The 27,316-nt window shown below is 51.7% G+C and overlaps 3 protein-coding genes across 3 annotated transcripts; 1 reads left to right on the forward strand and 2 right to left on the reverse strand.

Moving 5' to 3' along the window:
• LOC115533729 (ankyrin repeat and SOCS box protein 9) lies at nt 1-5,981 on the reverse strand. The gene is made up of 7 exons (XM_030344368.1): nt 5,581-5,981; nt 3,719-3,798; nt 3,330-3,437; nt 2,187-2,340; nt 1,372-1,506; nt 433-624; nt 1-324 (listed from the first exon to the last, which is right to left on the reverse strand). The coding sequence occupies exons 1-7, from the start codon at nt 5,663-5,665 to the stop codon at nt 170-172; spliced, it is 909 nt and encodes a 302-aa protein (XP_030200228.1). The 5' UTR covers nt 5,666-5,981; the 3' UTR covers nt 1-169.
• gpr143 (G protein-coupled receptor 143) lies at nt 5,839-14,413 on the forward strand. Its single transcript, XM_030344367.1, has 10 exons — nt 5,839-5,977; nt 7,288-7,547; nt 8,824-8,933; nt 9,799-9,893; nt 10,787-10,879; nt 11,468-11,577; nt 11,962-12,070; nt 12,168-12,285; nt 12,713-12,971; nt 13,529-14,413. Exons 2-10 carry the CDS (start codon nt 7,292-7,294, stop codon nt 13,633-13,635), a joined length of 1,257 nt encoding a protein of 418 aa, XP_030200227.1. The 5' UTR covers nt 5,839-5,977; nt 7,288-7,291; the 3' UTR covers nt 13,636-14,413.
• Nucleotides 14,399-26,525, reverse strand: LOC115533727 (F-box-like/WD repeat-containing protein TBL1X). Its single transcript, XM_030344366.1, has 14 exons — nt 26,192-26,525; nt 25,433-25,578; nt 24,228-24,456; nt 22,953-23,085; nt 22,137-22,278; nt 21,969-22,032; nt 21,748-21,845; nt 21,554-21,614; nt 21,220-21,341; nt 20,499-20,573; nt 19,976-20,103; nt 18,243-18,408; nt 17,015-17,116; nt 14,399-16,401 (listed from the first exon to the last, which is right to left on the reverse strand). Exons 1-14 carry the CDS (start codon nt 26,247-26,249, stop codon nt 16,375-16,377), a joined length of 1,551 nt encoding a protein of 516 aa, XP_030200226.1. The 5' UTR covers nt 26,250-26,525; the 3' UTR covers nt 14,399-16,374.
• Nucleotides 26,526-27,316: the final 791 nt, after the last annotated feature.

Below are 27,316 nucleotides of genomic sequence, written 5' to 3' on the forward strand. Positions count from 1 at the left end.
TAACCTTTTGTCCACACAGAAGTTTATTACAATTGTGAAAAAATATTGCTACCGTTATAGCCACCAACAATCAGGCGGTTTACAGCGACTCAAGTTCGCCCCCTAGTGGCCACACGCAGAACTCCATGAACGGGTGACGCTGAGAGAGCCGGCTGAGTGCCAGACAGACTCACACTCTCCGGCAGACCGGGGGGGGGGCTGTCCGGTACAGAAGATAGTCTCTCAACTCTACTGGTATGTCTAGTCCGCAAATAGCACCCATTCTCTCCTTGTCCAGGAACCTCCTGATGCTTAGCCGACATAACTGCTTTAGACACGGCACTCCTGGCAGACACCAAGTGGGAGTAGAAGTTGTTGTTATTCTTGGGTTATGTGATTGGGTTAGGGGATGGAGGAGGCGGAGCAGCGCCGTTTAGATGTTACTATGGATACCTCTTGATTTTCCCAGCATCCTCTCCGCCAGGCTATTGGGAGGCGCGAGGTCAACGGGCCGTTTTCCCTGTGGGTTCCTGACGGAGCAGTCGGCCCCGTGCTCCATCAGGACAGACACCATCTCCGGGCTGGACAGACGGGCCGCCGTGTGCAGCGGGGAGTCACCGTCCAGGCTGCTGTTCACACTGGCGCCTGAAGGGGGCGGCAGAGTGCAGGGCAGTAGTGGTGAGGCACGTAAGATCAATTCAGAGGTATTGGCCTTATTTTAGAGGAGGCTTAAATATACGAATCAAGCTTTTCTTCTGTAGCTCTTATAAACCATTTAGGAGTGTCTAAATATTTAAACTTATTTGTGAAGTGTTTCACAAGCAGCTGTTCCCCACACTGACTGTGATAGGGATTTGTTGGTGGATTGATCTTTGATAGACTTTGATCGTGATTGAGTGAAGAAGATGTATGTCGTTGGGGTGTAAAAATGTCTCTCAGTGTCCCATCATGATAATTCAATTGTGGATCATCTTACAGCCATCAGTGTGTGAGTGGAGCTGAGTCTACAAAGCTGCTACTGACTGATCCAGCCTCACACCTCACACTGTGTCTGACTGACTGATCCAGACTCATGGCGCGTTCCATTTGTATGGTACGCCCAGCGGTACGAGCCGTAAGATGTGAAATCTCCCAGCTGTCTTGCGGCATTTCACGGAGGCACGCCCCCTTTTGGTCATAACATCAACCTTCCCACTCGTTGTTCTGAAAGCAGACAGAGTAGAGCGAATCAAAAGGGGGCATGCCTCCATGAAATGCCGCAGGATAGCTGGGAGATTTTCACCTTACGACTTGTACGGGTGGGCGTACCATACAAATGGATCGCACCATCACACCTCATTCTGTCTGACTGATTCAGCCTCCAACCCCACTCTGCGGGGGGGGGAGCCTCACCCTGCTGCAGCAGGCTCCTGACGGTACTCAGGTGCTGATTGGCCACGGCGGCGCAGAGGGGCGTGCCTGAGAGGTCCCGGTGCAGATCTACGTCAGCACCGTGCTCCACCAGGACGGAGACGCACTCCTGGTGACCTGCACCAACAGAGCAGTGATCAGCACCCATAGGAGTGATCAGCACCCATAGGAGTCATCAGCACCCATAGGAGTCATCAGCACCCATAGGAGTCATCATAGGAGTCATCAGCACCCATAAGAGTCATCAGCACCCATAGAGCAGTCATCATAGGAGTCATCAGCACCCATAGGAGTCATCAGCACCCACAGCAGTCATCAGCACCCACAGCAGTCATCAGCACCCACAGGAGTCATCAGCACCCACAGGAGTCATCATAGGAGTCATCAGCACCCATAAGAGTCATCAGCACCCATAGAGCAGTCATCATAGGAGTCATCAGCACCCATAGGAGTTATCAGCACCCATAGGAGTCATCAGCACCCACAGGAGTCATCAGCACCCATAGGAGTCATCAGCACCCATAGAGCAGTCATCATAGGAGTCATCAGCACCCATAGGAGTCATCAGCACCCATAGGAGTCATCAGACAGCACCCACAGCAGTCATCAGCACCCACAGGAGTCATCAGCACCCACAGGAGTCATCAGCACCCACAGCAGTCATCAGCACCCATAGGAGTCATCAGCACCCATAGGAGTCATCAGCACCCATATGAGCCCTGGGGGGAGTCTACCTTTTGAGGACACAATTTAATTTTAGATTGTCGTGCAGAACGCAGGAATGTGTGATCTCTGACCTTTGGCGGCGGCTATGTGTATGGGGGAGGGGGCGTGGCAACCCTGTCCCAGGGGCGTGGCCCCGTGCTGCAGGAGCAGTGACACGCAGGTCAGGTGACCCCCAGCGCAGGCCTCTGATAGGGGGGTTGATCCGTCCAGCGTGGCAGAGTTCACCTGTGGAGCAGCAGGTCAGACAGGGCGGTCTGTCGGGGAGTTAAAACTGTACTATGTACGTTTCTCATGAGCTGCTCCTAGTGGCTAGAGTCGGAGCAACAGTTAAATCTGAATCATTTTCACAAACTTATTTTTTCCGATCGATTCGCCTCATGGATTCGCCTGTCTCATTTATTCCCGCATCACTTTCTGGATCATTATTTGAGGTTTTGGGCAGGGATAGCTTTGCTCTAGTCACATTCTATATAAATCAACTCTTACAGTCTATGATCTGTTATGTTTAGGACATCTGGGAAGAAACATGTCTGGAGGTATAGTGTAATATCAAGGTTGTTGCCATTGTACTCATTTAATACAAGAAGCGTATTGAAATGATGCTATGATCCAAAACGGTCATGCGATTGAGCATGTGTGTTATGTTGAGAGAAACAGTGGTGGCGTTTGTCTCATAGTTAATATGCAAGCTTGCATGACTATGCATGCGTGTACACAAAGACACTTGATAGTGTGTGTGTGTGTGTGTGTGTGTGTGTGTGTGTGTGTGTGTGTGTGTGTGTGTGTGTGTGGCAGGCATTATTTTGGGTTAATCTCCAACTAATCGCTTCCACCATGTAGTTAAATCCAACAATAATTGATGTGGTCCACAAGGCCAGAACAGCCATTGATTGCAGTATATGGGGTTCATGTTTAACTACATCACTGATAGAGTAAACATGTATGCTAGGGTCTGGTTAGACCAGTAAACAAGAGAAACACGTATGACAGGCAGTTTGTGCTTTAAATTGTCTAGCTTCACTCTGCGTCCATTCTCACTTGCAAGAATGAAAGTTGTAATGCTAAGACTTTATGAGTAGTGAGAATTACATTTTCACCGATAAGACTCGGTAATATGCTGAGGGAGGCTAAGCGCCTTAAAAGACCAAACGGCCGGCCATACACGTGCGAGGAACCGATGGTGAGTTTGGTGATGGTGAGCAGATCTTACTGACATGAGCTCCGTTCTGGATCAGGAGGCGAGCGCAGAGGGCGTGGCCCCGCTGACACGCCCCCAGGAGGGGCGACACCTGGTCCAGCGTGGCCAGGTTAGCACACGCCCCCTGAGGAGATCACCACAGAGTCAGAGTCAGTCTACACCCCAGGAGGGGGCTCGGGTCGTGGGAGGGGGTGGTGTCGCGGGAGGGGGCGGGATGGGGGGAGGGGTCGCGGGAGGGGTGGTGGGGTCATGGGAGGGGGTGGAGTTGTGGGAGGGGGCGAGTTCGCGGGAGGAGGCGGGGTCACAGAAGGGGGCGGGGTTGCGGGAGGAGGCGGGGTCGCGGGAGGGGGCGGGGTCGTTGGAGGGGCGGGGTCATGGTAGCGGGGGGTGTGGTCACGGCCTCACTTGGCTGAGCAGCGTCTGCAGAGCGACAGGACGGCCGTTGAAAGACGCATCGTGGACCGGTGACCAGTCGGACGCACCGTCTGGGGACAGACGGACAGAGACAAGATGGAGACCAGTCAGAGACAAGATGGAAACCAGTCAGACATCACAGAGACAAGATAGCATGAGTGGCGGCTGGTGATCAAAGATGTTGGTGGGGCACAGTAATAGACAGACCCCATACAATTTTTTGAATTGAATTGTAAGTTTCACTCAAAAATGACCATATGTTTTGAAACACATTGGTGCAACATGTACTAGATAATTAATAATTAATAATATGAGAAACATACCACTATTTCGGGAGCAATAAACTACGTTGTCTCACTGTCAGGGACCCATACATTTTCATAAAACTTCTGACATGTTGTACTTGTTGATTAGCCCACGTTGTTATGGCAATGAACATGCCCTCAGCTGATAAAATAATGCCAGCGTTTTTTTTCAACTGAAAATTAGCACCCATATCAACTTTTTCTACTCCTTGCATCTTATCATGCTTATCAGGCTACGCAGCATTACAAGCCCCTGCAGACTAAAACATGAAGTAATTCAAGAGGAGGCATAGATAGAATCGCCTTGTGGTCAACTGTCATTTAATAGTCATCTGACAGATTATGTCAAGGTTTTAAAATTATTATTATTATTATTAGCTGCTCATGTTATAACACTGCTGGAAATCGTGGATTTTCTGATAAAGACTAGCAAGCCTTTTTGACAGTCAAAACAGCAGAAACTATGTTAAGTGTGCTCGTGCTGCCTTTTTGGTTTTGTCAAACAGGAGACGCCTACCCACCAATCATAGGTTAGAGATTCCTGCAGGAAGGTTGCGCTTGATTTCACTAGCCCATTTGTGCCTGTTCATTAGTGTACAGCATCCATTCTCTCATTGCTTGTGTAAAAAAAAAAAGGTTGAATATTAGATTTGAGGACGAAACGATAGGGTCTAGCTTCGCCACTGGTGAAAAGTATATCACACAATTAAACGAGGATAAACGCTATGTATTTTGGTTGATTTATTTCGTATTGATAATAGTTGATTATTAGTTGGCAGATATATCCAAGTAAATATTTCACGGAGGGGCGGCGCCCTAGCGCCCCCTATTGACCCACCGCCACATACATGACATTTATTACATGTATTGCATGAATAACATGTAATACATGTATTACTTTTATTACATGTAATACATTTATTACATGTAATACATGCATCACAGTGATATAGAAAGTGACTACAGAGATAGACCTTTCAAAGAAATGAGAGACACAGGGTTAAATAAAGACATATTACAGGTATACAGATAAACAGAGGGCTTTCACTGAGATAAATAGAGTTCATTCACAGAGAGAGGCAGATGTAGAAGAAACATATTACAGAGCTAGAGATGTGAAGATAAAGAAATATAGATATATCACAGCAATAGCAGGGCTATAGAGAGGTATTGTTACGTAGTTAGTTTTCATATTACCGAGATAATTGTTGTGTTGGCACTTGGAGTAAGTGGTGCATTAGACAGACAGGTAGACAGACAGACAGGTAGACGGACAGACAGACAGACAGACAGACAGACAGACAGACAGACAGACAGACAGACAGACAGATATACAGACAGGGAGACAGACAGACAGGTAAACAGACAGACAGGTAGACAGGAATTCAAAATTCCTTTGTCTCGGGAAAATACACAAGCAGAGTAATATACATATACACATATACATAGACATAAACATGTGTATAGATACATGTGTGTGTGCGTGTATGAGCGTGTGTGTATGTGCGTGCCTGAGCGTGTAAGAGGCGTTCCAGCCACTGGACTCACCGCTCATCAGAGGGTTGGAGAAGAACACCAAGGGTCCAGGTCGCTGATAAGCACCATGTTCCTGGTCCCAGCTCCCCCCTGACATGACCGCTCCAAGACCCTCCACCTACACGCTCTGGTGTGTGTGTGTGTGTGTGTGTGTGTGTGTGTGTGTGTGTGTGTGTGTGTGTGTGTGTGTGTGTGTGTGTGGTATGTTTGTCTGTGTCTGTATACGTGTGTGCGTCTGTGTGTGTCTGTGTGTGCCTCTGTGTGTGTCTGTGTGTGTGGTGTTCCTAGTGGAAGGTGGGAGCAGACCTTCTGATGTCACTTCCTTCCCCGGTCTGCCAGCCAGGAAGTGCTCTCAGTGCGCCGGCCGGGGCGGCAGACCGTGGCAGGGCGGCTGGTTCCTGTTCTACAGGTCTGTAACGGGACACCCGCCCGTCAACACACAGAGCCTGCAGCCCGGGGGAGGGAACAGGGGAGCGGGGGAGGGGGGGGGAGGAGGGGAGGGAGTGAGGAGAGGAGAGGGGGAGGAAGAAGAGGGGGAGGGGGAAGAGGAGGGAGAGGAGGGGGGATGTATTGAGGTGGTTGTCGTTGCAGGCCTGACTGGACAGGACCTGGAACAAGAAGTTCTCCAATGTTGACCTGCTGGTCAGGCCAGAGTCAACAGCCCGGTTAGTGATTATCACGTCAATAGCCTCCAGGAGGTTAAAGCAGTTGAAATAAAAACGAGAAATTCAAAAAATCCCTGCCCTAGATACGATTATCTAGGCTGTGGTTTATGAGGACCATTCAGTTCAAAATAAATACATAAATAGGTCTGAATTATTAAGTAAATGAATTAATGTTGGTGAGACTTGTGACTTGATCATGTTAGGGTTGTGTTCAAATGGTTTGCCTCCTCCTCGCATGTCAGGTCATGCATTTCAATTCCAGTGCATTCCCGGCATGCCAGACACACCTCGGCCAGCAGATGACGCCGAAGAGGAGCGGACGGAGAGGAACCAGCCGCAGAACCCCGCGGCCAAGACGTTATCCTTTAGCGACCTTTTGTCTGGTGGCCTGGGGAGCGGGACGTGGCTGTAGGGGCCGCTGTTCAAAGCCAGTGGATGCTTTCGGCTGAATAAAAGAGGATCAATACAAACCTTGACGTTTGGTTTGCTGTATAAATCAGCTTCAATTTGCCTCTGATCTGGGGCCAGTTAGTCGTCTGGGTCGTCAGGACGAAGCCTTATGTTTGCTTTATTGACGGCATATCGGATGGAAAATGATGCTAATCAAATAACACATTACAGAAAAACAGTGCAAATTGGATCATAATGATCCATTTATACATTTAGGACTTGGTCCTGGTCCAGAGAAAACTGGACTATTCTCAACCTTCCTTTATTTAGTCTTAATTGAATATCCGCGCAACCAAGTCAGGTTTCGCTGTTTAGTCAGATATTAAAACATGGATCCTGACCAAACATCAATGAAACAAGACGTATCCCCTCCCCTCCTGTCAAACAACAGGCCTTTGTCGGTCCTCTGAGGAATGGGCCTGCATGGTTAAGCCATGACTGGGGGGAATGAGGTGATGGGGGGGGGGATTAAACAGAAGCACATGATGCTCCAAACCCGTGCTTCCCCTCTCTCTCTCTGGTGACTCAGGCCATGGACTCACACACATTTCGCCCTTTTCATTTCCTTCCCCTCTGACGCCGTCTGCCGGTCTCCCGGTACCAGTCCGATGGCGTCCCCGCGGCTGGAGACCTTCTGCTGTCCCAACAGAGACCCGGCCACGGACTTCGTGGTCTCCTTCCAGCCCCAGCTGTTCAGCGCGCTGAGCGTGGGCAGCGCGAGCCTCAGTCTGATCTTCACCATCCTGCAGATCCTCCCGAAGCGGAGGGGTTACCGCAGACTCGGGCCCTACCCCTTCCCGAAGCCCGCGTCCTCCTCCCGGATCCTCTTCATCATCAGCATCTGCGACATCCTGGGATGCACAGGTAAGAGACAGGTGAGCAGAGACGCTCCGGGGACCAGGGTGGGCGTGTAGGTGGACGTCAACGACCTGACCGTCACGTGTTGTGTAGACACAGGCTGCGCGACGATGTCCACGTCTTTATTGCGCAATGCGCAGGAACTTCTGGATTAAGGCTAACCCATTATTTTGCATTTATCACATTAATTCAGTCTAAAAGAAAAAAATTCTGTCTGTAGAATGAAGTAGTCGTTAATCGGCCCTGTATGGTATTGAGACCATCAGAGTGAGTCTCTAGGGACAATTTAATAAAAGCACGCCTCAGCTCTTTATTCTCTCTAAAGTGGACTTGCTTTGTGATGACTTCGCCTGTCGTCCAACAACGTGCTCTAATCGCAAATGGAGGTGGATGAAGTTCAAGTTCAACGAACAGGATTATGTAATAAGCGTCCCCGTTATTATAAAGTCCAACCAAATATGTAAATGAAAAACCTTGATTGAACAAGAACGGCCTATTCATTGACATCTCTCTGTGATTGAACCTGAACCAGTCATTGTGATGAAGGGTTCCAGCACAGAGCGATGTGTTTGGAGAAGTAAGTTGGGTAACTAAAGCCCAGGCGAACTAAAGGCCAAGCCAACATGTGGCCCGTACCACGCTACGCTTTTATACTCCTCTAACTATTCTCACCGAGCCCGGGTGCAGCAGCTGGCTATTTAGAGGAAGAACCTAAACTACACTCGTAAAAGAAAACTGTAGACCGTTAGAGTTTCCATTACCTCCCCCTTCAATTAAAAGTACCCCATTACACAATCCAATTAACGGAGTGCTTTACAATCCAGCCGGAGCTCAAACCCTTCCCTTTAATTAGGTGTTAATTGAAAGCGTGCTTTGTTTTTCAACTGACCCCCACTGCAGGAAGTCAAGACGATTTGTAAAGCGCTTACAGTCTCAAAGCTGGATATTATGGCACGCCTATCCCCCCAAAGAGCTCCCCTCATGATGGAGAAGATAAGATAAGATAAAGATAAGGTATACTTTATTCATCCCCGAAGGGAAATGTAGGCGTTCCAGCAGCCAGCATGCAGACACACAACACAACACATCTATAAGTATCCCACCTCTATAAAAAACATGAGCCCACAGTACAAAGCCAGGAGAGAAGATAAAGTGTATGGATGGTCCACGCGGAGAAGATAATTGGGGTACGCTTCTAGACTAGGGTTAGGGACGCCATGCCTCTATCTGTAGTGGTTAACCGGGTTCTTCCCCCCCCCCCCCCCCCCGCCCCCCCCCCCAGGCATCGTGGTGCGGTCGTCCATCTGGCTTGGCCTTCCCAACGTCGTGGAGAAGATCTCCGCCAACAACAGCGGCGATGTCTGGCCGGAGGTCTTCTGTGTGGGCAGTGCGGTACGTCTGTGTGTCTGTGTGTGTGTGTGTGTGTGTGTGTGTGTGTGTGTGTGTCAGTGTGTGTGTGTCTTTGTGTGTATCAGTGTGTGTGTGTGTGTGTGTCAGTATGTGTCAGTGTGTGTCTGTATGTGTCAGTTTATATCTGTTTGTGTGTCAGTGTGTGTATATGTTTGAATGCGTGTGTGTGATGCGTGACATTTACAAAAAAGATTCCTTCCCACCAGACTTCCCACAAGCACAACACAAGACAGATGAATCGTATAAATAGCCTTTGATATTTCACTCACTCTTCCGGTGAAACAACTGGTGGTGAAACAATGAGACTGCTGGATCTCGCTTATAACCAATCAGCCCTGAAAACAGATTATTTAAAAACATATTTCTGTAATTTGCACAACATTTTTGCACTAGAATCAACTGTGCCTTGCACCACGACTTCTGCTATTTATATTACTACTTATTTTTACTCTTATTTACCTTATTTCTATTGTTACTGCTATGTGGCTGTTGAGGAACCAAGCCTAAGAAAGGTACTCTTGTGTACTTGTACAATAAGATGTAATAAAAGTCATTCTGATTCTGAGAGAACTGTGTCTACGCTAGAGATGCTCCTGTTTACGTACATATATGGCTCCCCAGTGGTATTAAGGAACATCTCACACATGTCGGTGTTGGACCACAGGCCACAAGAGCTGAAGGAACAAATCTAGAAGATAGAGCAACACGGCGTCCTCCACAGCCTCCGCCATCTTGTTGAGGACGTTCTGTTGTTTACTCGCCTTGCGTGTTGTTGTTGTTTACCTGTCGGCCCGAGTGCCGCCGAAGCAGGAAGTGTTGACGCCCCTCTTTCCGCTGTGCGGTGCAGATGTGGATCCAGCTGTTCTTCAGCGCCTCCTTCTGGTGGACCTTCTGCTACGCCGTGGACGTGTTCCTGGTGGTGAAGACCTCCGCGGGGATCAGGTACCACGTCTGCTTCTTCTCCTCCTGCTCCTCCTCCTTCAGTAGGAACAGCCTCCATCGTCTCTCTCTGAAGGGCCTCCCAGCGCACAACTCCAGAGACACTAGGAGGAATCATGGTCACCTAGAGCAGTGGTTGTCAAATATATTTGGGGTCCCTGTATCCCCAGAGGTACTTTGGACTACTGCAGGGGGTACTCTACTTTACCCTGAGCAAGTTTCAAGTGTGTTTTAAACGTAAATGTTAAACAAAGGAGAAAGGAGAAACCGTGAAAGAGAAAGTGCATCCAGAAACACCAAAATGTCGTCATTTTCAGGAAGAATATATTTGAATGGGATTCCCCTCTACATGCTCTGACCCTCCCCTGGGGTTGTTCTCTTTTTGTGGGGAGGAATTAGCCAACTATTCCCTTTGCTTTACCGAATAGCCCGAAGCCACATAGCGCAGGCCCACAGAGTAATTTCTGTTCTAGAGAAATAGTGCCGAGGTGCCCCTGAGCAAGACACCTCACCCTAACTGCTCATGACGAGCTGGCTGTCGCCCTGCGTGGCTGACCCTGCCGTCGGTGTGTGAAGTCGTGCAAGAATGGGTGAATGTTTGGCGGTATTGTAAAGTGCTTTGAGTGGCTACTGGTTAGGAAAGCGGAACATAAAGGCAGTCCATTGACCATTGTGTACACTTTTACAGTTTTTCACGACAAAATCTCACAAGTTCTACTCTTCTATTCTGAAACGATCTATTCCATTGATCACTGCTCCCTCCGTGGGATTGGCTGCTGGCCGGTCCCGTGCGGGTCCCTCGTGCCAGGAGCCGAGAGCCCTGTCAGGCTTGTGAGTCCACAGCCAGGTCTCATGACCCGTCTCCCCCCCTCTCCCCCCCTCCCTCCCCCCCGCAGCACCATCATCCTGTACCACATGATCACATGGGGGCTGGCCCTGCTGCTGTGTGCTGAAGGTGTTGCCATGCTCTACTACCCCTCCATCTCAGAGTAAGACACGCAGGCACGCAAACACACACACACACACACACACAAACCCGGTCACCCCACCACCGCCTCCTCCTGTCGGTTCCTGCAGTGTTTTTGTTTCCATGAGGTCATGTGATCGGGGTCCGAACGACGGTGGTTCCTAACATCTGTTCATGAACGATCAGATTTGCGCCATTTTTTTTATTTTTTATCTTTCATACCATCATCATGACGGAGTGACGGGTCAGACTATAGCCGTGTGACTCATGTTGAAGTTAATTTGAGAGGGACTAGCTTTGGGCAAATTTAGCTTAATCTGATGAACAATTAAAAAAAATAAAAAGTTTTAAAGGGCCCTCATCTTTATGACCATGTGTGGATCTCCTGTGGACACGCCCCTCTATGATGTCACTAGAGGCTCGATTTAAAAACTTCCTGTCAGGGCTGACCAATCGCCCCCTGGTGGTGGGACAGGGGTCCTGTCACTCACACGGTCCTGACTGACTTCCTGATTCACGTTCACCTCTCCCTGAACGCCGTGGTCCGAGCGTTGAACCCTCAGCCGATGTCGTGACCTTCTCTGCGCGTCTCTTCACCTTGTGCTCCCAGCTGTGAGAGCGGCCTGCAGCACGCCATCCCGCACTACGTCACCACCTACGCCCCCATGCTGCTGGTGCTCATCGCCAACCCCATCTTCTTCATCCGGACCACCTCCGCAGGTCAGACCCCCCCGCTGGGCTCAGGGTCAGAGGTCATGTGTAGGGGCACCTCGTGGTCGGGGCAGGAACACGTCTGATTGTTGCTGCAGCCCCGAGGCTGTGGTGTTAGTGTGGAGCGGAGGGTTCCTGGGACTGCTGTGGTTTGGATCTAGTTCTAGATTTATTGATTCTATGCTTTTGTTTATTCTATGCTTTTGTTGTTCTAGGCCTTTGTTTATTGACTCATTTGAAATATGAATTTCCTCCTCGGGGAGAATGAGAATCTCTCTACTCTACGTTCACTTAATGCACGCACTTTTTTTGTTGTACGTCACGTGCATTTAAAAATAGCACTTGGCATCGTGTGGCATCTCATCCTCACTATCTTTGCGTTCTCTCCTTCAGTCACGTCGCTCCTGAAGGGCCGACAGGGCATCTACACGGAGAACGAGAGGCGGCTCGCCACCGAGATCAAAATACGCTTCTTCAAGATAATGCTGGTCTTCAGCGTCTGGTGAGTGGCGGCGTTGGCCCGATCTCTGTTCATGTTCTCACGCGGAGCTCCCCTGAGTTTACCCTCCCTTCCTCCCCCCCCCGGCCGCGACCCCCAGCTGGGTCCCCAACATCGTCAACGAGGGCCTGCTCTTCTTCCTGGAGGTCCAGCCGGACATCAGCGACAGCAGCCTGCGGACTGTCCGCAACGCGGCCCTCATCACCTGGTTCTTCATGGTACCAACTCTACGCTTACCTTTAGGGCGTTTAGCAGACGCCTTTATCAAAAGCGACTTACAAATAAGTACATCTGTGTCAAACACGGCGGACACCAAGCAACAAGGCTTAACTGAATGAAGCACTTAACGAGTTAGTTCTGAACTGCATATTTTGTACACAGTTGTATTAATGTTAGATTATTTTTTAGCTCTACAAAAGACGTCAGTGAACCCATAGCTTTCTCCAGGCATGATTGTATATAACAAGGCGTGATGCGGCGTTTAACGTTGTCGAGTCCCGTGGGGGCGTCCCTGTAACTCGACCTGACCCGTCGACTATGTTTGTCGGGCGTACAGAACCCCGTTGTTCCCCTCGGGCTTAAGTTCTCTCGAATGAAGAACGTTTCTGAGCCTGACCCTGTGGGGTTTCCCGGCCCTTCTCCCAGGGGATCCTGAACCCCATGCAGGCCTTCCTCAACACGCTGGCCCACCGCGGCTGGACCGGCCTGGACGTGGACCTGAGCCTCCAGCGCCGGAAGGAGAGGGCCTGGGACTCCATGTCCACCTCCGCCCCCAACGGGGCCGGGACGGGCTACAACCCCATGGTGGGCACGCTGCTGTTCCAGAGCCACATCCAGGAGGGCAACAAGAACCTGACGGGGAACGACCTGCAGCCCTCCGAATCTATGGGCGCACACTCAGAAGGTACCGGCCAGAGCTTTAACGCTAGCTCCTCGCCTGTGTATCAGGGCTGGTGAGGGGGGGGGGGGGGGGGGGGGGGCAGGTGGTGATGTGGGCTGGTAATGTGGGTTTGAAGGAGAGTGTTTTGTATTGTTCGTATTTATGCTCTAATAAATTATGTTTGATCATGAAATGTATTTTGGGATGATTTTCGTATCTTTTAATTTATGGCGAATCGTTTTATACTATTTGTGCACCTTCAGAGTATTGTGCAAATAAACGTGTAAATGTTTTGTTAGGTTTACGATTCATGACGTGACTGATCTGCAGAGAAATAAAATTGAATTTTCCATTTGTTTGTTTCGGTATTTGTTCACTCTAAAGCCCGTTATTCGCACAAAACCACGTTGCGTTACGATAAAGCACAAATCACAACAAACTATAAAAAGAGTCCCAAAATACATTTTCAGGGTAAGTGTGTGTACGTTGTAATCTAGGTTTGAGACCATTTCAAGATGGCGTCCGTCAGGGCGCACCAAGTAACCCCCCCCCCCCTCCCCCGCCTTATTTTGTCTCGCTAGGTGGCTCAGAGTCTAGTACAGTAGAGATCCACATGTCCAGTGAACGGCAAGACTTTGAGGACATAGACGCAGACGCCGAATCCCTGGACAACTCAGTGAGGAACTAGAGCATGACATCATCCAAGCCCCCCTTGTCTCCCTATGACATCATACCACCCGAGTGTCCTCATGACATCATACCATGACATCATACCCCCCCCCCCCCCCGGTCTCCTCATGACATCATGCCAAGCCCTGTCTCCTTATGACATCATATCCCCCGTCCCAGTCTCCCCATAACATCATAACCTCCGCCCATAATAAACCAGCGATAAAAGAAGACCAATCATCCTTGGGGTGGGGATACTGGGAATGTGTGACGGTCGATGGTAGCGTGGGGTTTTCCTTTGACTTTAGTTTTTTCTCCTTGTAGACTTTACATAGTAATCATGGTTTGTGACCTGGTTAAAGAATCAATCCCTCTTATCGTCAGAGCCTGAGATGATTAGAGACGTCTGTGATCCATGAACTGATAAGGAGACTATCATTTCAATTCAACATATTCAATATTTTGAAGATATGATTTTACAGTCCAATCGGTATTAAGAATACAAATCCACTTAGACACTTTTTTTGATGAACTCGTGGGATTTTCCTTTTGAGTCAACTTATTATTAAGCCTCTAACGATTCTAGCGTTCCTTAGTGTATTTTATTTATTTCTCATGTATTTGATCAAATATTAAATGTAATTCACATTATGATTCCATTGATCAAGTTCAAGTCATTGTTTGAGGTATGAACTCCGGGGAAATCAACTTCCCTCTGTAAACTTTGTAACAAATGTACTTCTCCAGCCATAAAAACAAATAAAAACAAAAGGACTCATTGCTTTCTGATATCAAAATAGAGTGATTTATTTGAGACATCGAGTGACTTCTTCGTTTTGTCGTTGAAACAGGAGACCAAACCCTGAACAGGGGGGCGGGAAACAAGATGGCGGGTCTCGCATCACTGGCTCCTCGGCGAGCCAAGATGGCCGCCGCCACCAGCCCAATTCTCAGTCTGACACAGACAATAGTGGCTCTAAGCCAATTAACAAGCCAAAAAAAAACAGTGAGACATCCATCGATGCCAGAGTACGCCGAAAATGAAGAGACGAAAAAGAAAACAAACCGACAAAAAAATGAATAAAAATCTGCAATAGACCGACTCTCTGCGATGAACGCCCAAAATCCGAGAAAAGTACACTTGCTCCAACAAATGCGACCGAAAGGGAACCAGACGGAGAAAAGGCTAAAAGTAACGACGTTCGCTGCAGTCGTGTCTGGTGGTTTTTACAGCAGAACCCAAACGAGTGGCAGCAGAACCTACCCCCCCCCCCCACTGAAGCTCTGCCCCCTGCCCGGGCCTTCTGCAGCAGGAGGTCCGGATCCAGCTGTATGCACGGTGAGGGGACCTCAAACCCTCTCTGGCCACAGCAGGACTCGTCTCGTGCTTTCATATCGGACCCCTCAGTCATCCTGCGGGGGGGCGAGGGGGGGTTCAGTAGGCCGATGCGGAGGGGTGGGGGGGTGAAACAGAGCCTAGAGTCCACCTGTTGTTGGAACGTGTGGAACCAGAGTTCTGCAGGACATGGGGAGCTGGACCAGGACGTCTGTGTGAAGGGGTTAAGGGCGACCGCGGTCAGTACCTCCCCCATCCCTCCCGCTCCCCAGTCCTGGCCGGACGGTACCCGATTGGCCGTCAGTACACGGTGAGATTACGTGGCCCGGGAGCGGCTGTTGCCGTGGTAGCGGGCTTCAACAGATGGCCTTAAACTGTACTGTATAGAAGCATATATACACAGTATATAAATCTGTGTTCGTTTCAGTTCAATCAATTGACGTTACTTTACATTCATTCAATTTACATCCGAATTTGAGAAAACGCAGGTAGGAAAAAAAAAAAAAACGGCACTTTACACATCGCGTGGTCACGCTCCTCGCTGGGTCGAAAGGGCCGGTTATAAAAAGAACGTTAATAAAACCGGCTGTTGGTTCTTCCTCCTCTCCGAGACCGCGATGTGAGGATGATGAGGATGATGATGATGATGACGGGGCCGCGTCCTGACGGCGTCTCTTACGGACCACTTTTACGCGTCCGTTTGCGGAACAGAGTTCTTTAACACAACAAGTCGGTTACCCGCCGACCGCGCTGATGTGGCGGCGCGGTCGGCGTCTTGGTTACCAACCTCCGCCATCGATGCTGATCGTGATTCACCCTCATCGCGCCCCGGAGGCGACGGGCGAGGACATGAACACGCTCCTCACAGACGGAACTCTGAGTGACGTAACAAATGAAAAGAGACGAAATGAAACCGCTAAACAGAATAACAACCACCCCTCCATTTCAGCGTCAGAAGCGGCCAAGCGAGCACGGCCCCTCCCCCTCAGTGGACACATACACAGGTGGGCGTCGCCATGGGGGGGGGGGGGCGGGGGGGGAGGAGTCCCGGGCACTTCCCGGTCGGGACTTGACTTCAAACCGTACGCTAAAAAGACTCGCTAAAAGGAGTGCGATCGAAGGAGAGTCAGTCCTATAGATGTCTGAGCTGCCTTCTGCCGTCCGTCCCTCACAGGAGTGTCCGTCAAACAGGTGATCACACACACACACACGCGCGCGCGCGTGCACGTCCGCTCAGCGCGGAGGCTGACTGGTGACGGGCGGTTTGTTTTCATCTTTGTCTGCCTTCAGAGCCTGGGGGTCTTGTGTGTGGGGGTGGGGGGGGGGGGGGGGGGGCATTCGCTCGCAGCCCTTTAATAAACCATTTTAAATGTTTTCCGCTGAACAAACACGGTCCAAGGCCAACGTGTCTCGTCCGAGGTGTTATTTTCGGAGATCCAGGACGCAGACCTATAGGGGGGGGGGGGGGGAAAGAACACACCATTAAAATGTCATCTGCCTTTGGTTTGGTTGTCATGTAGCAGATGTGTCGCCCACATCGACTCAGAGAAATCAGCTGCAGGTCATTTAGCAGAGAGGGTTCTGTCTCAGTGCCAACATACCCCACTGCACTGTCCTGTTCTGTCCCAGTTCACCATTAGCAAGACTAACCGCTGTCCTGTCCCAGTTCAGTATTAGTAGATTACCCACTGCGCTCTCATGTCCTGGTTCACCATTAGCCTGATTATTACCCTACCAACTATCAGGCCCCAGTTCACCAGTAGCTAGATAACCACTGCACTATGCTGTCCCAGTTCACCATAAGCTAGTCTACCCACTGTCCTGTCCTGTCCCAGTTAACTCCATTAGCTAGTCTACCCACTGTCCTGTCCTATCCCAGTTCACCATTAGCTAGTCTACCCACTGTCCTGTGCTGTCCCAGTTCACCATTAGCTAGTCTACCCACTGTCCTGTCCCAGTTGACCATTAGCTAGTCTACCCACTGTCCTGTCCCAGTTGACCATGAGCTAGGTCCAGCCTGGCTGCGTGTCGTGCGTGGGGGACGTCCGTCCGTCCGTCTTACCGAGCCGTCCGAGGCGCTGGCTCCGACCTTGTCCCCGGTGCTGTTCCAGCAGACCTCGAAGATCCCCCCAGTGCCCCGGTAACTGTGAACCAAGGCTCCGCTCTGAAACAGAACCACCACACACCAGTCAACACCAGTAGGCACCAGTAGACACCAGTGAGCACCAGTGAGCACCAGTAGACACCAGTTCATTAGACACCTGTGAGCACCAGTAGACACCAGTTCATTAGACACCAGTGAGCACCAGTAGACACCAATAAGCACCAGTAGACACCAGTAAGCACCAGTAAGCACCAGTAGACACCAGTGAGCACCAGTAGACACCAGTAAGCCCCAGTAAACACCAGTGAGCACCAGTAGCCTCCGTCCTCTGAGCACATCGGAGGTGATCTCTGTGTTGTGAGAGACGCTCTCTGGGACACGGCCGCGATACAGAACCAACCGAGACGGAGAACAGAACCGCACGCAGAGCTACCCCCCAGTCCCCAGTCGCCGGCCCCCCGTCCCCACGTCCCGCACCCAAACCCCCACCCACCCGGTCTCCAACATCGACCTCTAGACTCCGGTCTTCTAACACGCCAGAGTCGACACATCGACTGTCCAAGCAATTTCTTTAAAAAAATTTCTTTGATATTTTCCCCTCCGACCAAACGCTGAGCTCTGTCTACCAGTGGCTGGGGCCTGGCTGGGGCCTGGCTGGGGCCTGGCTGGGGCCTGGCGGGGCCCCTCCCTCCCTGCCCCGGCCCTTGGGGCCCCTCCCTCGCTGCCCCGGCCCTTGGGGCCCCTGACTCTCTGCCCCGGCCCTTGGGGCCCCTCCCTCCCTGCCCTTGGGGCCCCTCCCTCCCTGCCCCGGCCCTTGGGGCCCCTCCCTCCCTGCCCCGGGGGCCCCTCCCTCCCTGCCCCGGGGGCCCCTCCCTCACGGCCCCGGCCCTTGGGGCCCCTCCCTCCCTGCCCTTGGGGCCCCTCCCTCCCTGCCCCGGCCCTTGGGGCCCCTCCCTCCCTGCCCCGGCCCTTGGGGCCCCTCCCTCGCGGCCCCGGCCCTTGGGGCCCCTCCCTCGCGGCCCTTGGGGCCCCTCCCTCGCGGCCCCGGCCCTTGGGGCCCCTCCCTCCCTGCCCTTGGGGCCCCTCCCTCGCGGCCCCGGCCCTTGGGGCCCCTCCCTCCCTGCCCCGGCCCTTGGGGCCCCTCCCTCCCTGCCCCGGCCCTTGGGGCCTCGGTCCCCCAACCCACCATGGTGTTCCAGATGTGCACGGACTTGTCGAAGGAGCCGCTGGCCAGGTGCTGTCCGTCGGGGCTGAAGGCCACGCTGTACACCGGCTCCTGGTGCTTGGTGAGCGTGTGGATGCAGACGCCGCGCTCCACGTCCCACAGACGCACCGTGGAGTCGAACGAGGCGCTGGGGGGGGGGGGGGGGGGTGACAGCGTTAGGGTCAGTGTTGTACGGTAACCGATGCACCCTGAGCAGCGATCAGTGAAGTGATTGAATGTCAGGGTCTCTCAACCGTTCAGACGAGGACATAGAAATAATATAAATGTAAAATAATCAAATGATTCTGATACTGATCAAAGCATGATGCCGTATGAAGCTCTGATAAGATACCAAGGGTAGACGGAGAGAGGACAGGCTGCGTCTGTAGGATGTGGGCTATTTGTTGTGTTTGGTCATAGACACACAAACACTCCTAAACCCACCCACACACACACACACCAACCGCCTCCCGACAAACACTCCTACAGCCCCCCACACACACAGCCCCCCAACACACACTGCAGACTGGTAGTTTGTGGGATTTTCGCGTCCCAGTCTAAAGGTTACGGTCTGCAGACGGATGTCTCCAGTAGCCTCACCCCCCCCCCCCCCCCCCCCCCCCCCCCCTCAGGTCTCCATATAATGAGATCCATCTGAACTCACTGAGCCCTGAGGGTCTAATGGTTTCTCTCACACACACACACACACACACACACACACACACACACACACACACACACACACACACACACACACACACACACACACACACACACACACACACACACACACACACACACACACACTATGAGGCATCTAAGGTCTTCCAAATTGGCCCAAATTGAGATAAAAGTGTGTTTGAGGGGAAAACATTATTCTGGGAAATCATTGTCGTTTCTGAAGCCGAAACAACATGAGGATTGGTTGTCCTGTGAAATGCCCCCACAGAATTGTAATTTAATTGAATATTTCGCAGGCATCATTTGGTGTACTGCATAGAGAGACGGAAGCGAAAGAGCCATCAAAACTTTGATAACGTGGTACTGAAATATTCAAACGATGTGTGTGAGTTTCTCAAGCGCCAGACGCGGTGCGAACGTCTGCGGCGCGGGGTGCCGCTGAAGGCTGGCGATAACGAACCAGAGGCCGTCTGCAATTAGCACGTCTGCCTCATCAGCGTTATTCACAGACACGTCTGATCGAGACCGCCTGGGGCGGCACGCGCAGAGGAAGTCAAATAAATAAAAGATAATGAAAAGGAATAGAGTTTAATTCAAATCTATGGCTTATGAAGAGCACAGTGCGTTTAACTAAACGTGTCTTTAGCCTCGTAGAATAATCGCCATATTTTGGCCACATTGTGATATCTAACCTAACTCTTCTCTCTCAACACTGCTGATTCACTGCGCATCATTGTCTCTGTCCTAAGCCAATCAGAGTGCTTTTTCATAACCACTATATACCCAAGTCATGACTTGGGCATTTCTGGCTCCAAATAAAAGATGTACCTTAAAATATTTCTTAGGCAATTATGCTATGGAGAGAAAGAGACACAGACGGATATCTATACATATTTAACATATGCTGCGCTAAACACAGCAGTTCTACATTCACGTGTCTCCGCAGAACGGCAGGCTTGCCCAGAACCAGGCCTGACTGAGCAGGGTTTAGGCGGGGGGGTAGGGTTACTGGGGGGGGGGGGGGGGGGACCCACCTGGCCAGCATGATGTTGGCGTTGGGGCTGCCGGTGCTGGGCCCGGTGGGGCTCCACTTGATGGTGTAGATCTCCTTACTGTGGGCCTGAAGGTCGTGAACACACTGTTCCTGCTTCATGCTCCAGATCTGGGGAGGAGAGGAGAGGAGGGGAGGAGAGGGGAGGGGGGAGAGGAGAGGAGAGGAGGGAGAGGAGAGGAGAGGAGAGGAGAGGAGAGGAGGGAAGGACAGCAGAGGAGAAGATGGGGGAAGAGAGAAACGAGTTTTAGATGCGGTAAGGGAGATTTAACAGCCGTCATTTGAGTGCAATTTGCTACAGAAAGCCACCGCCATCCGTCAGCCATTAGGGGGTGAAATGCTCTGTGAGAACGTCTGTTCTGCTCGACCGCACGCGTCTCTGTAGCAGAACGTTTTGCCTTTGGCTCTTGGCTCATTTGTGATCGATTGGTTTCGGGGAATCCTTCAAAACAAGAACCATACATTTGTACTTTTTGGTTTGTTTATTTCTGTGAGCGCGTCCTCACCTTCAGGGTCATGTCGTCGGAGCAGGACGCCAGCAGCATCCCTGAAGGATCCCACTTGATGGCGTTGACCTCGTTCTGCAGCGCGGAGACAACAGGACAGACCAATCAGCTCAGGGTACCAGAGTACAACAGGACCGACCAATCAGCTCAGAGTACCAGAGTACAACAGGACCGACCAATCAGCTCAGAGTACCAGAGTACAACAGGACCAACCAATCAGCTCAGGGTAACAGAGTACAACAGGACCGACCAATCAGCTCAGGGCACCAGACTACAACAGGACCGACCAATCAGCTCAGGGTAACAGAGTACAACAGGACCGACCAATCAGCTCAGGGTAACAGAGCACAACAGGACCGACCAATCAGCTCAGGGTACCAGAGTACAACAGGACCGACCAATCAGCTCAGAGTACCAGAGCACAACAGGACCGACCAATCAGCTCAGGGTACCAGAGTACAACAGGACCGACCAATCAGCTCAGAGTACCAGAGCACAACAGGACCGACCAATCAGCTCAGGGTACCAGAGTACAACAGGACCGACCAATCAGCTCAGAGTACAACAGGACCGACCAATCAGCTCAGAGTAACAGAGCACAACAGGACCGACCAATCAGCTCAGGGTACCAGAGTACAACAGGACCGACCAATCACGTGGTCAAGGCGGTAGGGCTTGGGCGGAGCCGCTCCCGGGAACAGGAAGAGGAAGTGATGCTCACCGTGTGGCCCTGGAAGGTCTTCAGCGGCCGGTCGCTGCCCAGCCGGCACACGTGGATGCACATGTCGGTGCTGCAGGAGGCGAAGGTGGTGTTGTTCTGCCAGTCCACGTCCAGGGCGGGGGCTGGGGGGGTCACATGGGTTAGACCTGAACCAGGCCAAGGGCCGGTAGGGGGGCTCATGGGCCTGACATACTGTGTGTGTGTGTGTGTGTGTGTGTGTGTGTGTGTGTGTGTGTGTGTGTGTGTGTGTGTGTGTGTGTGTGTGTGTGTGTGTGTGTGTGTGTGTGTGTGTGTGTGTGTGTGTGTATTGCGTGCGAGTCTGTGTGCGTCTCACCTGAGTGGAAGGGGAACTGCTGCTTGGCCTCCCCTGTGTGTGCGTCCCAAATGATTGTCGTCTGGAACGGGAAATAAAAAAAAATAAAAAAAAGCGGTCCGATTAAATCAAAGCGGGGGCGAATCACGGCGAGTTGAGTCGTCTCCGCCGAAGCGAGCGTGACAGCGGCGAGACGTGACGTCTCATTGAAGTACCTTATCTACACCGGCGCTGAGAATAGAGTTCCCCTTCTTGTTCCACTTCAGCGCGAAGATGGGCCCCTTGTGCTGTCCCAGCGTGCTGGCCAGGTTCCCTGAGGGACGACAGATCACAGGCCGCGGCGTTAGAGGACGAGCACAGCGGCGAGGGCTCAGACAGACGGGGCTCAGGTGTCCCCGCGACTCCGCCGATCAGATTAAGATCCACCCAGACCCACCGTCCTTCGTCCAGATCCGTGCGAAGCCGTCGTAGGAGCCGGTGGCCAGCAGCGTCCCGTCACTCTGGGAACGGAAAGAGGAGCGTTTCAGTTTTTTAGTGCCGCTCGCCGCAGACGGCCAGACATGCGGGCGGATGGCGATCAGCGCCCGGGAGAGCGAGTCCTCACATTCCAGTCCAGCGAGGTCACGTCTTTGTTGCTCGGGACGTCCTGGCCGCCCTCGCGGATGCAGTGGCGCAGGACCAGCTGGGTGGAGCTGGAGGAGCCGATCTCGTTCAGGTCCCAGATCCGTGCCGTGGAGTCCCCCGAGCTGGAGGAAGCACACACACAGCGGGGTCAGGGGTCAGGCCTCGCGCGGTGGAACCGGTGTGAACCGCCTGACTATAACCCGTGTGTATAAACACAGGCCCTAGACCCACGCCGCAGAACCCTGACGCGATTGATCCGTCTCCTGACCCAGAAAATGGGTCGGCCATTTAAGAAGCCCAGTGGAGCACAATGTCCTGGCAGAGGAGAGGGGGACTGTGATTCACAGGAGAGGAATGAATGGAGGTTTAAACGATTCCCCTGAACAAAGAGAGAGAGGGAGGAGGAGAGAGGGGGGGGGGGGGGGGGGGGGAGACAGACAGATATAAAGAGAGGGAAGGAGACAGAGAGAGGGGGGGGAGAGAGAGGGGGGGGAGACAGACAGATATAAAGAGAGGGAAGGAGACAGAGAGAGGGGGGGGGAGAGAGAGGGATAATGACTGATAGAAAGAGAGGGGAGACCAAGGGAGAAAGAGAGGGGGAGAGCGAGAGAGGGGGAGACAGAGGGACGAGAGACGAGTGTGCGAGACCGATGATAGTGAGAGAGTCCGAGGCAGACCGGAGAAAGAGAGACGGGAGAGGGAAAGGGAGACAAGCCGAGAGAAGGGTGTCAGACCAAGACAGAGGAAGAGGGAGGGAGGGAGGGAGGGAGGGAGGGAGGGAGGGAGGGAGGCTCACCCAGAGGCCAGCAGGTCGCTGACCGGGTTCCAGGCGCAGATGAAGACCTCCGACTCGTGGCCCCGGAGCACGGTGGCCTTGCTGGCTGGGATCTCCACGTCCTGGTCCAGGTCCATGGGCTCCCCGTGGTGGTCTGGGGGGGACAGCCAGACGCGCACTGTTAACGAGCTGCTAACGAGGTCTGCTTTGACTGCTATATCAACACCGGTCCCTCAGCTGAGGAGACGCTTTTATGCGTCTTAATCTGAAAGGCCTGATCACCGCCGGAACACACACCGCGATGCTAATGACACCGTGCCACGCGTAAATATGAGTGCCGAGTCCTGATGGATGGCCTAATTTATTCTCAGCCTCGCATCCTCACAGTAAACCATCTCTGCAGCCGTCCCTCTCCTCCCACACACTCTAGCCTCAGCTACACCTCCTCCTTCTCCCTCCTAATCATCTGCTGGGGCCGTTTGTCCTTTCGAGGAACCCGCAGAGTAACGACATATTTGTGGAACTTGAGACACAGGCCCAATCCCATTTCTACCCCTTACCCCTTCCACTTGTTTTGAAGGGGTAAGGGGAAGGGGTAAGGGGAAGGGTTAAGGGGTAGAAATGGGATTGGGCCTAAGCCCCAATCCCATTTCTACCCCTTACCCCTTCAAAACAAGGGGGAGGGGTAAGGGGAAGGGGTAAGGGGTAGAAATGGGATTGGGCCTTAGGATGATATCAGGGATGATATCATGTTTACATATGCTGCAACTTCAGCCTTGTAGCAGCTGTACTCTGAACCTCTTTACAGTTCACCAACCAGCACCGCGTCACCGATCTAAAAGGCTTTGCCTGCATGTGTGTACGTGTGTCAACCATGGCCCCCAATGCACTCCAGACCATCCCTGGAAGGAGGGGTTACTTCTCATATTACTTCCTTGCCAATTCAGGGAGTTTTTTCTTGCCCTCTGGGGGGCAGGGGGGTGTCATAAATAAATGGCCTGTTGAGCCCTTTGAGACCGTACCCGTGATTAAGGGTGATACAAATAAAGTTGAATTGAATTGTTGTTGCATCCAACGCAGGCCGTTCCTGCTCTCGCTTACAAGACTGTTTGGTCTCATCTGATAAGATACCAGCATCTGGTAAGATACCAGCGTCTGGTAAGATACCAGCTTCTGGTAAGATACCAGCTTCTGGTAAGATACCAGCGTCTGGTAAGATACCAGCTTCTTCCAACCATCATAAACCAGAACCTCCCAAACCAAAGCCCCTCAGAGCCCCCCCGGTTCCCCGCTCACTCATGGCGTGCGTGCCGTTCTCCTCGCCGTTGACCGGGATCTCTCCGTTCTTGGGCGCCATGGCCTGGTGGGCGGGACTGGGCGTGGCCATGGTGCAGGTCCCTCCCCCCTGCTGCTGCTGGGCCAGCTTGTCCCGGAACGCCTGCTGGCGCGTCTGCACCACGTCAGGCATCACGGCGTCGATGAGCGACAGCGACTCGATGGGCCGCCCGTCAAACACCGTGCCGTCCTGAGAGAGAGAGGGGTGGCCGGGACAACGCCATGGTGAGGTGACTCTTATAGCACAGGTGAGTCAGGGTGTTCAGTGCGATTGTTGAGTTATAGTAGAACCATCTAGGGCTGCTTGATTAAGGAATTGAAATTGTGATCACGATTATTCAAACGATTCTTTTAGAATTTGAAAAACTTGCAACTGAGAACTTTGAAATTTTCTCCTTAAAAAATATTTTTAAAAAAAATCGAATAGAAATGTTCAAATCGGACATAAAGACCAACTGTTCATCTTTGAAATTTCTATAAAACATTTTATTTAATGAACAATCATATAATAATATAAAAAGAAAAAAATACTATTTCAAAATTATTCTATTATTATTCTCATATTAGTTTGGAGATTGTTCGGAAATCGAAATGGCGATCGAAATGTGATTATTGGAACAGCTCTAGAACCATCCACAGCGGGCCTGCGGCGAGGCCTCCATTAGCGGCCTGGCTGATTAAACAGAGCCTCTCCTGGTCAATGAGACATGCCTCACAACATCGTTTGTCCCCATCACTGTGTGGTGCTGACTCTGCTGGAGAGCCTTAGTGGGAGTGAGCCACTGGTTCCCCCCTGCAGTCAATGAGCCAATGTACCTCAGCTGATTGTTTAGGTTTGGAAGAGGCACGCCCATTGGCAGAATCAGAACAACAGATCGTTTTCTACCGAATCTCTTGGCGAGTTTGGGTTTAAGTGAAGCCAGGAGAGACACCTACGCTGCTATAATCACCCAGACAAGTTTGGTCCTTTAAACCCCAGGAGAACATTCTACTTTAATTAAATGCCATAAAAAAAAATTGACATCCTTGAGTCAGTGAAAGGGCCAAAAAGCCACGATATCTGCATTTCCATCCAATAATTATATTGTCCTTCCTGTCTGGGTGGGTGTACAGCGTCACAGCATGTCTGAGGACCTCCTTGAGGACACCTCCTCCATCCTCCTCACCTCGTTGATGCTGATCTCCGCCTCCACATACTGGAGGCCCTTCTGCAGGATGGAGATCAGGGCAGCAGGGGGCACCAGCGTTCCGTTGATGTTGGACTGGCTGATGTGGCTCTCGATGCCAAAGGTGAAAGCTGAGTGGGAGAAACCTGCAGCCAAATCGAATTAATTAGGCGGCGGGAGAGAGCCAAATAAAAACCTGGGTTGTACACAAACAAACGCAGCACAAACATCCGAGTGGGGGCGGGGCTTAACCCCTCCCCCCCCCCCCCCCCCCCCCCCCCCCCCCAAGGGTGAGAAACGAGCTGCAGCCGGAGAGAGACGCGTCCTTTGTGCCGACAACGTCTAACATGGCTAATGTAATCGTCGACATGTTTACGGTGACACATTTAAGATGTGTACAAGGCAGCGTCCATTTTCAATCGGCAGAATGCAGACGTCCTCGCCGCTCTGCTTTCAGAGTGGATGGGCGTGGCCTCCGGATTCAAATCAACCTGGAGTAGTGATGTTTACAGTATCCTGCATTCCGAGCCACAAAACAAACCATGGCGGGCCCCAGAACCGAATAGAGGGGCGCTGTGGCTCGCGCGTCGTTCTCATGTCACTGAAGACATGAGGTGGTGCGATCTTTGTTAGAAGACGCAACCCTACTCCCGACGTTTCAACGTTGAAGGAATAACACAGAGACCCCATAACAAAGAACTCAAGACACATCTTCCTTTAATCTAGAAGATTTCACCGTGTGTGTTTGTGTGTCTGTACCTGACTCCTGAAGATATCTGTACACCAGGAAGTTCACCTCGTCGCTGGTTATACTCATTTTAGTCGGGCAGCTGGCAGGCGGCACGCAGGAAGGCTTGGCTCACCCTGGGGAGACAAGGTAGAGGGGGGGGGGGGGAGAGCTTAGCGTGGTGCTGGCCGTTCTGGGAGCGATGAGAGACTCTTCCAACATTAGGCTGTTCAGGTGGACCGAGCTGAGAGGCACTGTTGTGACATGTGCTCTATGTGTTTCTGATGCACACACACACACACACACACACACACACACACACACACACACACACACACACACACACACACACACACACACACACACACACACACACACACACACACACACACACACACACACACACACACACACACACACACTTTTGGTTTGCCGTCCATTTTATGGTCTGGTCTGACGTCTACCACCTTCGCCCCAGAACCCACCTATAGGGGCTCGGACCAAGCAGCAGAGCGGTACTTCAAAACCGGTTCTCAAAGAAATACATTGAGTCTGAAATGCTCTGGTGCTAAACACTGGTGTCTGTGACCGTTTGGCACGGCACAGCGGCAGGTGGTGTGAGATTGGCCGGCCAGGCCCGGGGAACAGGGAGGATATTGAAACGGCTCCTCTGCACAGAGACGACAACAGACAGAGTGAGAGGCCGGGGCCCGCAACATGAGTCTGGATTAGCCTGGAAAACAATGAGAGGCTAGAGAGACCACAACATGAGTCTCTGGAATAACCTGGAGAACAAAGAGATGAGGCTAGAGAGACCACAACATGAGTCTCTGGAATAACCTGGAGAACAACGAGAGGCTAGAGAGACCACAACATGAGTCTGGATTAACCTGGAAAACAATGAGAGGCTAGAGAGACCACAACACGAGTCTCTGGAATAACCTGGAGAACAATGAGATGAGGCTAGAGAGACCACAACATGAGTCTCTGGAATAACCTGGAGAACAACCAGAGGCTAGAGAGACCACAACATGAGTCTCTGGAATAACCTGGAGAACAACGAGAGGCTAGAGAGACCACAACATGAGTCTCTGGAATAACCTGGAGAACAATGAGATGAGGCTAGAGAGACCACAACATGAGTCTCTGGAATAACC

Source organism: Gadus morhua, chromosome 20, assembly GCF_902167405.1.
Source record: "Gadus morhua chromosome 20, gadMor3.0, whole genome shotgun sequence".
Taxonomy (NCBI): Eukaryota; Metazoa; Chordata; class Actinopteri; order Gadiformes; family Gadidae; genus Gadus; species Gadus morhua.